Source organism: Ostrea edulis, chromosome 3, assembly GCF_947568905.1.
Source record: "Ostrea edulis chromosome 3, xbOstEdul1.1, whole genome shotgun sequence".
Classification (NCBI taxonomy): domain Eukaryota; kingdom Metazoa; phylum Mollusca; class Bivalvia; order Ostreida; family Ostreidae; genus Ostrea; species Ostrea edulis.
Window position 1 is genome coordinate 49,102,443 of NC_079166.1, and position 13,741 is coordinate 49,116,183.

Below are 13,741 nucleotides of genomic sequence, written 5' to 3' on the forward strand. Positions count from 1 at the left end.
TATGAAGCAGAAGTGGACGACTCTGTGGTGTCTTTTATTTTGCAGGGATATATCGAATCGACATATGAATGAAAGTTATTGGTACATGTAATAGATAAAACGTCGTCTATATATAGTGTATATCTAAATGTCGAAATGAAGGTCACAGCAAGATGGGTTTTTTTCTCATGTAGAAGTGTCTGAATAAATTATTTTTCATATGATTATAAAAACAGGTCAGCTAACAAAGGAGCACAATTCGTGCCGATGGAAATTCCGACAGACTGTGTATTTCTGAGACATTTTATGAATTTCTAGAACCAAGACTAAAACTCAAAGCCTTGGAAGATTTCAAGCTCAATGTGTATGGAGCTGGAGGCAATACTTTCCCATTTTCTGGCACAGAGGTTGAACTTTTCAGAAGCATGTACAGTGATGCATTAAAGGTAAAATCTACAAATCATTTCCCAACCAGTGTTGATCTCAATCATGAATGAGGTCAAAACTATCAATGGTTTAGTTAGGCATGCCGTATTCATTTATGGATTCTGCAATTGCAGAATAATCAGATACATCACAGTCTCGGAGTTTGGTAATTTGTCCTAGAGTTGTGTCATATCCAGTGCAGGAAAAGTATCTCGTATACCTGTGAGAGTGTGTAATTTATCTGCACAACCCATTAAAGGGACTGATTCACGATTTTCCCCAAGATTTTGTTTTTCACTTTTAATGATCAAAATCTAGAAAGTGTTTGAAAGATTTCACATAAAAATTAAGGTTATACATCATCACAGGAGGTCATTTTAGAAAATTTATTATTTGTTTTGTAAACAAAGATTGCGGTATATTATTGTTTACGAAAATTTCAAAATAAATCGATATCGATCTAAGTTTATTATATTTCACATTTATAGCATTCTGTGGGTAAAATGTGTCATCTAAAAGTTAAAATTTGTGACTATGCCAAAGTAAGATTCTTTATATTATAAAATTAACATTTCATTGGTTTGTTTTGTAACGTGCGCCGAATACACAAATCTTTTTATAGCGAGTTCAATTGACACACAACACCAGTGAAAATGATTTGAAACGTTTACAAATTTTAATTCTACATAATTAGTCACAAATATATAAACATACTGAAGCGGAAAGCTGTATTCCTTATGTTATCTTTATTGCGAGAGTTATCGCCGTTGTCATTTTAATTGCTTATTAGACATACTCAAATAAATATTTCATGATGGTTAGTTTTGAATTAAAGTACATGCAATTATAATCATTGTGTGTTTCTATAGTAGATTCTATAAAGATTAGTAAGTTTGGGTATGATTAGTATTTTGTTTTAAATGATAAGTAATTATACACTACGGATCATTATGGTACTGCGGATATATAGGATTCTTCTATACGATGGGTGATAAAGAGAACGGTTCTAGAGGTTAAACTCGACGAACCCTGTAAGGTACGTATAAGTGTGCGGACTTCCCTACTTATACTGTACGTCTTAGTAATAAGTGTGCGGTCATCCCTGCTTAATACTGCTAGAGTGTGTGGTCAATCCCTGCTCTGGAGTTGGCATCTCATAGCTACAAGTGTGTGGACATCCCTGCATGTTGCTTCGCAAGATCAGGTGTGAGGACATCCCTGCCTGTCTTGTGGTAGAGCTCTGGTGTGCGGAAATCCCTGCCAGTGTCTCTGATTAGAACCGCTATTTATATAGTGATAGGTGTGCGGACATCCCTGCTTGTCCTTGTGGAAGTGCGCTGGTGTGTGGAATTCCCTGCCAGTGCACTTGTTCGCTACCAGTCAATGGATCCTATATAGGCGCAGTACAACTGATTAAGTCTGCGCATTGTACATATTGCAGCATCTCAGGGCTATCCGTTTCTATCACGGGTACGAGCCCGCGGGGGTTCACAGGCAGTGACCTCCCTTGCACGTTACAATACAATGATACAGAAGTACACAACACAGATCTAAATTTCTTCTAAACTTGTCTATATTGATCAGCGTGTCCTGAAACCAGTCCGGGTATCCTCGTACACACGTTAATTACACGAATTCCAGATCTCACAGATGATCGGGCCAGGCACTTCCACGGACCATCGGATTACGAAGTGCTTCCATTTTAGCGAGACTGCTTCCATGTTCTTCTCCAGACACAACACTACCCCTGCAGACGATCACGCTCTCTACCCACCACGTCATCTGATCGTATTCAGTAATAACAGACGATGGAAACAAAGACTTGTCAGATGTAACCAGACGCAGGGTAAAGTGAAAATATGTTTAGAAATAAACAAATAAAATACAATACAAATGAAAAGCGCTTGACGTATTCCGGAATCGGAAACGAAAATAGTCTCTATTCAGATACTACATAAATAAACCACGTGATGCCTTGCAATCACTACCTTAAGATTGCACCGGTCGCAGTAGCTCAGTGGTAAACCGCTCGCTTCGTGACTGGGATTATAAATACATGTAGTTTTTAGTAGGGGTCATGTTAAATATTTATATGACAAAGCTATGAAATATATGTAAAGTGTAATTTCTAAATGTAGAAACCACAATTTACTAATCGATTGTCAATGACGTTGATTTAACAAAATTATTTCATCAATTTTATTTTTAGCTGTGAGATGGCAATGTGATTTTGAAACGCAGTTCGCACTTCACTATTCGCAATTCAATAGTGAACTACATTCTAGAAAAAAAGAAAATTAGACTGGGAATTCTAAGGATGGGGTGCCAGTGACCACCCCCAAACATTGTGAAAAAATGGTGATGGTACTCTCTCTAGTTACGGACATCCGCCCCTCCAAGTGTTATACATAACGCATTACACTTAAATGGAAAGATATCAAGTTTCTATCATGGGAGTTAGTGAATGTCGATGGACTGGATCAGGAAAGACTGTCTCAAACGGACATATAATCATTTATTCAGGAAGATCAGACAATCAACATATGGAAGGAGTTGCAATTATCATGAATAAAAATATTCAAGAAGATTGATAGAGTAAGAGTTCGCTTCAATTCCATCTATGCAAAGACCACGGTAATCCAATGTTATGCTCCAACAAATGATGCAGAAGACGACATCAAAGATGCTTATTATGAAGCTCTTTTAGCACAGATTAACAAAACACCTCAGCATGATGTATTACTAGTCATAGGAGACCAAAATGCAAAAGTAGGCAGCGACAACAGCCAACATGAAAGATCTATGGGTAAAGAAGGATTTGGCAAAATGAATGAGAATAGAGAAAGACTGGCAAATATGTGCTCATCAAATGGGCTTGTAATTGGTGGAACTTTATTCAAACATAGAGATATCCACAAGATAACATGGTACTCACCAAACAACCGTGACAAAAATCAGATCGACCATGTAATTATAAATGGAAAATGGAGAAGATCACTCCTCGATACAAGATCCTACAGAGGAGCAGAGGTAAATAGCGATCACTGTCATGTAGCTGCCAGACTGAGACTATAACTTAAGAAAACATCAGATGCAAACAAAACAAACAGAAAGATCATTGATATTAAACGTCTTAATGATTATGAGGTACAAAAGAAATTCTGCATAAAGTTGAGGAATAGATACAGAGCATTAGAAAATCTTGAACCAGATGAAGATCAATCTTTGGAAAGTAGTTGGGAGAACATCAAACAAGTCTACCTGCAGACTGGGGAAAAAACCCCAAACAATTGGATACCGAAAAACAGAGCAACAGGAAAAAACTGTCTCAACACACTTGGAACAATTTTGAAGAAAGAGCAAAACTGACAGAGAAAGCCCTAAACACAAAGACTCAGAGAAAACATACAGAAGGCTTACAGTGAGAAAGGCAAAGAAGTTAAAACATCAGCAAGAAAAGATAAACGCACCTACATTGATAAGTTGGCAGACGAAGCAGTTCCTAAAGGTGACCTAAACACCGTATATAAAATAACTAAAGAACTATGTGGAAAGTCCACCCAAATTCCACCTGTGAAAAGTACCAATGGCAAAGTGATAACAACAGAGAGAGAACAATCAGAACGATGGCTTCAACATTTTAGAGATGTTCTTAATAGACCAGAGCTAACTACATTATTTGAGGGAATAAAACAACAAAATGACCTCAATATAAACACTGGACCATCATCAAAAGAAAAATAGCCAAAGCCATCAAATCAATGAAATCTGGTAAAGCTTCAGGCATAGATGGAATTCAAGCTGAACTACTTAAAGCTGATCTTACAACATCCACAGACATAATGTACAACCTTTTCAATACCATCTGGATAAAAAATGAGATCCCAAAAGACTGGTCAAAAGGCTTAATTGTAAAACTTGCCAAAAAGGGAGACTTGGGAAATTGTGACAACTGGAGAGACATCCTCTCAGTCCCAAGCAAGGTTTTATGTAAAGTACTCCTCAATAGGATAGATGAAGAACTGGATATTATCCTACGACAAGAGCAAGCAAGATTTAGAAAAGGGAAAGGTTGCGTAGATCAAATTTTTGCACTGAGAAACATTATTGAACAGTCAATTGAATGGAAAACACCTCTCTATATAATTTCATTGACTTTAAAAAGGCCTTTGATAGCATCCATCGGGACACTCTTTGGAAAATAGTAAGAGCTTATGGTGTGCCAGAAAAGATAGTGACCCTCATGCAATGTTACAAATTTGAATGTGAAGTTCTACTCAACAACAAAGAAACTGACTGGTTTGCCGTGAACTCAGGAGTAAGACAGGGTTGTATTATCTCGCCTCTATTATTCCTTATTGTCATCGATTGGGTCATGAAGAAAACAACAGGTGACTCAAAAAGAGGGATTACATGGTCCATTTTCTCCACCTTAGAGGACCTTGATTTTGCTGATGACATTGCCTTACTGTCATCTCGGCATGGTCATATGCAAGAAAAGACACGAAGACTCAGCCATTTTGCAAGCCAAATAGGACTCCAACTGAACGCAAATAAAACTGAAGAAATGAGATTTAATGTTACATCTTCAAGTAGACTGAAAGTCAATGGTAACGAGATCAAGCAAGTAGACAAATTTGCTTACCTAAGATCAGTGGTAAGCACCGAAGATTCTACACAAAAGGACATCAAAAACAGACTATCAAAAGCAAGAACAGCCTTCAACCAGTTACGACCTATCTGGAAATCAAATCAATATAGCAGGATAACTAAAGTTAAATTATACAACAGCAATGTAAAATCAGTACTACTGTATGGAAGTGAATGCTGGAGAGTCACCAAAACAGACATAAGATCATTATCAATTTTCCACCACAACTGCCTGAGACAAATATGCAGAATATTTTGGTCAAATACCATCTCAAATACAAACCTCCTGAAATTGACAGATTCCTCCTGCATTATCAAAGAGATACGACAAAAACGACTCCAATGACTTGGACACGTCTTGAGAATGGATGGAACAACATACAAAAAGGGCGTTACGTTGGACACCACCAGGCAAAAGACCAAGGGGAAGACCAAAAACAACCTGGCGAAAGACGGTCGAAAATGAGTTAAAGAGTTTTAACTTAACTTGCGGAGAAGCAGAGGCAAAAGCAAAAAACAGCTGAGTGGCGAAGTCTTGTATTGACCTTATGCTTCGACTGGAGCGAAGAGGATAGGTAGGTAGGTAGCATTACACTAGCTTGAAAATACGGATGTATATTTACATGTAATTGCTGTTATAAAATTTAGAAATTCATTTCAAAATTAAGGATTATCTCCCTCATGCATAGCTCTTATCCTTGGAGGAATTTGGCTCCACTTTTTTGGGCACGCTGTTTTTGGCTATATTTAGCTCTAAAACTTCATAGTTATTTCGGATTTCAAACATTTCGGTTGAGCATCACTGAAGAGACATTATTTGTCGAAATGCGCATCTGGTGCATCAAAATTGGTACCGTATAAGTTTTACATTATGACCCCTGGGTCGAGGCCTCTGCTGGTGGACTGTTAGTCCCCGAGGGTCTCTACAGCCAAGTAGCTAAGTACTTCGTTACTAGCTTGAAAATACGGATGTATATTTAATTGCTGTTATAAAATTTAGAAATTCATTTCAAAATTAAGGATTATCTCCCTCATGCATAGCTCTTATCCTTGGAGGAATTTGGCTCCACTTTTTTGGCACGCTGTTTTTGGCTATATTTAGCTCTAAAACTTCATAGTTATTTCGGATTTCAAACATTTTGTTTGAGCTTCACTGAAGAGACATTATTTGTCGAAATGCGCATCTGGTGCATCAAAATTGGTACCGTATAAGTTTTACTTAGTGAATAAACATCGGGTTCGGAATCATCGAACACCCCTACCCCGGAGAATGAAATTTTGGGGGTAGGGTATAAGTGGTATACTCCCACCACTGTGATGATATGGAGATGGTACTCTCTCTAGTTACGGAGATCCGCCCATCCAATTTTTATACATAACGTATCACACTTGGTGAATAAACATCGAGTTCGGAATCATCGAACACCATTACTCCGGGGAATGAAAATTTGGGTTAAGGTATTAGTGGTCCACTCCAACCACTGTGAAGAAATAGTAATGGCACCCTATCTAGTTACAGCGATCCGCCCCTCCAATTTTTATACATAACGCATTACACTTAGTGAATCGGGTTCGGAATAATCGAAGATCCCCTACCCCGGGGACTGACATTTTGGGGTTAGGGTATTAGTGGTCTATACCCACCACTGTGAAAAGATGGTGCTCTCTCTAGTTACGAAGATCCGTTCCTCAATTTTTATACACAACGCATCACACTTAATGAATAAACATTGGGTTCGGAATCACCGAAGACCCCTATCCCGGGGACTGACAAGAGGGTAGGATATTAGTGGTCCACTTCCACCATTGTGAGGAAATTTTTATGGTACTCTATCTAGTTAGGGAGATCCGCCCCTCCAATTTTTATACATAACGCATTACACATATGCGTTATGTCAATAAATAACATGTAGCATTCGGCAAAATATTGTAAGTATACATATCGATATATATTTATTTTCATATAATTATACTCTGTTGAAGCTACAGAAATGCAAATTTAATTGCAAATTTACAAAGAAAGTACGTGATTTGTTTGGTGATCTCCCCCAGAAGATATGTAGTGATTGCTCCTACGCCAAACGCTCGGCATTTAGAAATGAGAATCACGAGTCTTTCAGATATGACCTTAAAATAGAAGTCACGTGTCGCGACAAGCGTTAACACTTAACACGTTAAAGAACGATAACTGCTAAGGTCGTAAGCGCAAAGCATAGGTCGCTAAATTTGTGGTACTTCACCTACAGCTGGTTATGTCTCAATATGAGTGAAAAATACTCAACAGTACATAAACAACCAACCAACAATCATCTTAAACTTTAATTTCTGGAAGGAAACAATGAATCATTTGATTTTGAATTTCTTTGGTATTTTATATTTCGGCTGTTTTGGTGGTGGCTCCAGGGTCTCTAAATAAGCTCTAAAACATAAGAACAAAAGGAAAATTCCAGTCACCGCCGGTGGTATGGCGGAAGTACTGTCCGCAAGGGCAATGTGAGTATAAACCGCTCCACCGGATATAAGAGCAAGGATTCCGGTGGCAACAGTTTTTAATTCACCTGAAGTGAGAACTGCAATACTGCAAGCAACTTCATAAACCCCAACAAATATTCTGTAGTTATCCGGATTAGGTGTGTATCCCAACCAGGTGAGGGGGCACACGTTAGAGAAATCTTGGAACTCTCGTGCCTATAAAGGAAAAGAAAGTACATGTATATATTTCAAGCTATCAAATTTACAGTAAAACAGAGAAAGAAAACTGTTTGAATGAAACCATATGCCGACATTGAACAACGACTACCATATTTGATGTAATCCTTATTTGAAAAACGACAGTTTTCGAAGTATTCAGTACATATCTGTATTGCGGAGAAAACATCGCCATTTAGACTAATTTACTGAATTACATAATAATTATAAATAATGCGTATCATACTTATTAAAAACCGCATAAAAGGATTGTTATGCTCCCCGAAAAATTTCGGGGGAGCATATAGTCGCCGTCATGTCTGTCCGCCCGTCCGTCCGTCCAAGCTCATATCTCTTAAACTTTCCGTCAGAAATTGATATTTAATCACTAATGTTCCTTGAGACAAGGAATTATGGGCCAAGGTCTTTCAAGGTCATTTTGGAAAGGTCAAGGTCACTCAGAACATAACATCCTTATTTCAAGTTTGATATATAAAAGTTCATATCTCCTGAACCTTTCGTCATAATTGATCACCCATATTCCTTGAAACAGGGACATTTGGACCAAAGTCATTTGGAAATGTCAAGGTCACTCAGAACGTGTATCTAACATAAGTAAAAAGTTCTTTATTTAACAGTTTTGGAACAGGTATTGATCATATATCACATACTTAAGCAATAAGCAAATGACTTTCTAAGGTCACTCTAGGTAATTTTGTAAAGGTTAAGGTCACTCAGAACACATACCTTTATATATGAAAATACTTCATTTCCACAATATTTCAACGGTTATATTGGTCCATTTTGGAAAGGTCGAGGTCGCTCAGAACCTTATGAAATGTGAAGATAACAAACAGTAATCAATCTCATAACTCCTACAGGCAATACAAAATAGAGAGTTGGGCAAAACGGACCCCGGGACGCATCAGAGATGGAATCAGGTGCCTAGGAGGAGTAAGCATCCCCTGTCGACCGGTCACACCCGCTGTGAACTATATCTTGATCAGGTAAACAGAGTTATCGGTAGTCAAAATCAGTGGGCCAAAAACGGCCTAACACGTCAGACAGATTTTACCTAATGAAAAGTTGTATTGGCAAACTAGACACTTAAAACGACCATAGTATTTGCGAAATGCTGACTATAAACGAAAGTGTGCCTTATTTCAACCATTTTTGAACAGGTATTGATTTTATATCACAGAAATAAGTAAAAGGGAAATGGCTTTCAGACAAAGGTCATTTTGTAAAGGCCATTGTCACTTAACATACATGTACCTTATATATGAAAAAGAAACCTTCATTCCAACAATATTTCAACAGTTATTGTACGAGTCATTCGTCATATAAATAAAAGTAGTTCATGGATTAGATGCATTTCGGGGAGCATCTTTTAGTTTTACTGATTTTCTTGCTGCTTAATAATATCAATTAGTTTAATCATACAATAATAGCTGATTACACTTGATTCTATTGTTTAATGGATAGCCGTTTTATAGAATTCGCGACAATAAAACTTGTTTTCATAACTGTTATAATTCGATGTCTGTTAAAACACTTCACCTTTGTGTTCCTAATTCACAAGCAGCAATTCTCAGTTTTTGATTTCGTTCTCTTTGAATATTGATGCTTTTGAGAAATACCGTGTCTGAATGATCAATGCAACTGGACGACTAAAAGTAGGTGTACGTCTGAATGATCAATGCAACTGGACAACTAAAAGTAGGGTACGTCTGAATGATCAATGCAACTGGATAACTAAAAGTAGGTGTACGTCTGAATGATCAATGCAACTGGACAACTAAAAGTAGGTGTACCACAGTGTACAGTGCACAGATATTTTGATGTACATGTAGCGTCAAGCACCATAGCACAGTTGAACATGACTGTCAAATCATTTAATAACTTTTAAAGTGATGACCTATAAACGATGCTGATTGGTTGAAAAATTCGTTTGATTTCTCTGTCAAAATTTCGTTCGGAGTTCATCTGCACTAAGCACGCGGGACTACTTTTCTCTGGAATGCGTCTTCCCCGTTCTAATTTTAGCACTATTTATAGAACGGGATTTTCCACACAAGCATTATATATAACAAAATGCATTTGTTTGATTTTTGTTTTTCATTGCTATCAAAAATAAACACAACTAAAGATATGAATAAAATGCAAATTAATTTAAAGAAACAACATGCATAGGCGATGACGTGGCAGAATAGTCAATTTGATGACGTAGACCACTTACTGGTAGAAGTAGACAGATTACACGAGTTCCCGGTATGAATCGTCTGCTTTACGAGATCGATAACATGACGGAGCAAGTGGCGACTTCTGATCTGGTAAATATCAATGAAATTGAACTGCGTTATATGGGGCTCAGTCAACGAGTGCGTTTTAAACGTTTTCCTCGATATTGAAATGGAGCCGAATTGCATTCCACCGTTCCAACGACACAACCAGTGTTCAACGTCTCCTCCAACACGATGCTGCATAAATCCAGTCACCACTTGTTATCTTCCTTTATATTTAATTCAGCTTTTAACCATTGCACCTTTAATTTGGCGTATAATCCATTTAAATCTGCACAGTAACTGTTCCTGACCTGAACGCACAGCCATGCCGTTTTGTTTTTGTTTTCATTCTTGCCTATATGTATTCCTACGCGCCTTTTCAGAAACGTTAATTCAAGCTTTTTGATGGGAGAAACTATTTGTTTTTCTATCTTAAAAACATAATTAAATGATAAGAAATAAAACTTATAATTCTTTGTTTGATGCATGTATCAAACGAAACATTGGACGGAAAACTTTTTCATCAATGCGCTACGCGCATTGATGAAGTTTTCCGTCCAATGTTTCGTTTGATACATGCATCAAACAAAGAATTATAAGTTTCATTTCTTAAAGATTAGACAAACCACGCGTGAGATCACGAGCACAAGATCACAACATGCGTCATCTTCGTCAACGTTTGACAACTGCGTCTACAGCATCTTTTATCTCCGGGATACGCAGACTCATATTATATCACACCGTTCGCAATCGATCATGGGATGCGGAGAGCGTGAAGGTCTGTTCGTGGCCGCAACATCACCGAAACAGTGGCCTCAGACTCATAGAGTGTGGCCACAGTAACGCTGGCGAAAGGTTTGGTTTAGCTACGAGTCCAGTTTTTTTAATTGTAGATGTCTGATAAAATCAACATACGCCGTAAGGAACGTTTTACAGACAGCTGAATCCAGGAGGCAGTGTTATGATGTAGGAGCGTTATACTATACAGGCAGGACCACTTTGGTTCATATGCAAGGAACTTTGACGGCTCAACGGTATATTGATGAAATCATACACGTTTCCAATAATGAAGAACCACCGCGGTGGTCTAGAGGTTAGAGCGTTCGCCCGCATGCGGAAGGCCGGGGTTCGAATCCCGGTCGCGACAGACCTAAGTCGTTAAAACAGGTAGTGACAGTTCCACCGCCAAACGCTCGGCATCAGGTGTGAATATCACAGGTCCTAGGAGATGAGCTTAAAGGTGGATGTTCCGTGTCACAGTAGGTGTGGCACGCTAAAAAACCCTCACTGCTCAATGGCCGTAAGCGCCGAACAAAGGCCTAAATTTGAAGCCCTTCACCGATCTTGGTGACGTCTCCATATAAGTGTAAAATTCTCGAGAGACGATAAACAATATATAACCAACCATTCAATCCAATAATGAAGCGTCCTGGAGCCGTATTTTAATATGACAATGCCAGACGAAATCGCCAAATGTGAAACCGACTTAACATACTAGAGACGAATTGTATAGGCGCATGCGCCAAAGACAACTGGTCCAAGCTCTACAATGAGAGTTGAGCGACATCCCTAGATAGTTATTTAAGACTTGATTGCGTTCATGGAAAGATGCTGTCATTGATGCTCCTCAGAAAGAGAAGGGGCGTACGAGATGTTGATATTTGGTGACCTTAAACTGTTCATGACTGTAAAATTCAGTAGTTGTGGTGACATTTTAAAAATGCTCACCTAATGATACAATATTTGTTTGGTATCAATAAATTAATATCTTAAGTACTTTCCATATCCTAATTAATGTGTCTATAAAATTTCACAAGGTGATTTTTTTCATGTGTTGTCGCCTAGTATATTAGCCTTACGATTTCTCCATAAAGTTCTATGTTGAATGGGAAAACTTTTAAACAACCATCCACGATAAACAGGCAGGGAAGGATCCACGTCAAGGCGATGTCCAGATTCCCGATGAATCCCATCCTGTAAATTACAAGGTAGTGTATACCATTAGCACAGTGCTGTTCAAATCCGGGTTTACACCCTCCACTACATGTACGAGTACTATTAAATGTCTTGATGTGATTTCCGACCATCTGTGTCGATCACTCAAACGCTTATTGCCCAGCTTCTGTATATTACCCAGCTTCTGTACATGTAATTATACTGGTATTCCTGATAAAAACATGAGTTTTTTTTCTTTGAAATACATCAATGATTGTTGTCTAGGTGCAGAAACGATAAATGATCGCAGAACCCATAAGTGGCAACATCTGAAAAAGCTCTAGGCTAGTTGTTTTACCCCATACCCCACCCTGAGGTCAATTGCTGTACATGTATAACAGGATTTAGTTATATAAAAATTCAGATGATGATACAAGTCTGTTCATATTCAAAATGAATAGCCAAAATCAGAAAATGACCATACTCTCCACAACATTCTATCCTTGTGATCGTGTGGTATCATCGTAGAGTTGCACGTATGCCGGTGTTATAGAGCCAGACTCCCCCCCCCCCCCCCCCGTGAAACTGTAGAGCCAGACCCACCCCACCCCCCGAGCCAGTCTTCCTTCTGCGGAAATCTGGGTCTAGAGTGAGCCTTTCCCCCGGTAGTCTGGCTCTAGAGTGAGCCTTCCCCCAGCAGACATGCTCTAGAGTAAACCTTACCCCCCCCCCCCCCCCCCCCCCAGTGGGAAGACTCACTCTAGAGCCATAACATCCTCTTGAAGTCTCGCTCTAGAGGGACATCTCCTCCTGCGCAAACTATGAAATAAATTTTAGTTTATCGGACAGGGAAGTCCTGCTATGGAGGGAAGTCTGACTCTACAACTAGTGATAGAGTAGGTCTTCCCACGGAGAAGTCTGGCTCTAGAGTGAGCCTTCCCCCAGAGGGAAGGCTCACTCTAGAACCAGGCTTCCGGGGGAAGGCTCACTCTAGAGCCAGGTTTCCGGGGGGAAGTCTCATTATGAGGGAAGGCTCACTCTACAACACCGGCATGTTTATTTAACTGCACTAGCTGAAGCACCCACAAAATACGAAAAAAAGTGCCCCCATTTGTCTACACTTGGAGTAAAGAGTTGTATTGATAAAGGTTTAAGTTTGCTTGGTGCAAACCTAACGTTTAAATTTGCCAAGTGCAGATCTACAAATACTCCAAATAGGTGTACATCAACTTGATGAGATACTCGGTGATAGTATATAAATATTGCATGTAGTTGAGGGTAACATTGAAAATTTTCACCCCGAGAAAACCATTGTCAACCGAGGCGTAGCCGAGGTTGACAATGGTTTTTCGAGGGGTGAAAATTTTCAATGTTACCCTCAACTACATGCAATATTTGTTTTATTATACTGAATGTTATATAAACAACAAAGCAGAAAGACTTGCGTCTGTTGACATTTGATCAATCAATGTTATGCGATTTTTCGTATATCGATGCGGGTATTCGTGTTTAGTACAAACGCTCAAACGACGTCGTCTAACAATCTACGGCGAACCGTACGCGCATAAATTTGACGCATGTGATAATTTTTTATAATATCACCCGTTGTCAAGTACTGTTACTCGTTGCTAGATACTATCACCCTCGAGGGTGTGTTTTCTGTTCTCAGAGGGTAACAATATGTTTTTTCAAATGCTTCTCGACCAATCAGATTCGAGTATTTTACATGAAAGTATAATAATACAAATTATTTACCAAACATTTCAACAGTCATCATA

At 38.7% G+C, this 13,741-nt stretch overlaps 1 protein-coding gene across 1 annotated transcript; it reads right to left on the minus strand.

Annotated features, from left to right (window-relative positions):
• Nucleotides 1-7,378: 7,378 nt before the first annotated feature.
• On the minus strand, nt 7,379-12,001 carry LOC125677245 (transmembrane protein 35B-like). Its single transcript, XM_048915253.1, has 2 exons — nt 11,888-12,001; nt 7,379-7,743 (listed from the first exon to the last, which is right to left on the minus strand). Exons 1-2 carry the CDS (start codon nt 11,999-12,001, stop codon nt 7,399-7,401), a joined length of 459 nt encoding a protein of 152 aa, XP_048771210.1. The 3' UTR covers nt 7,379-7,398.
• Nucleotides 12,002-13,741: the final 1,740 nt, after the last annotated feature.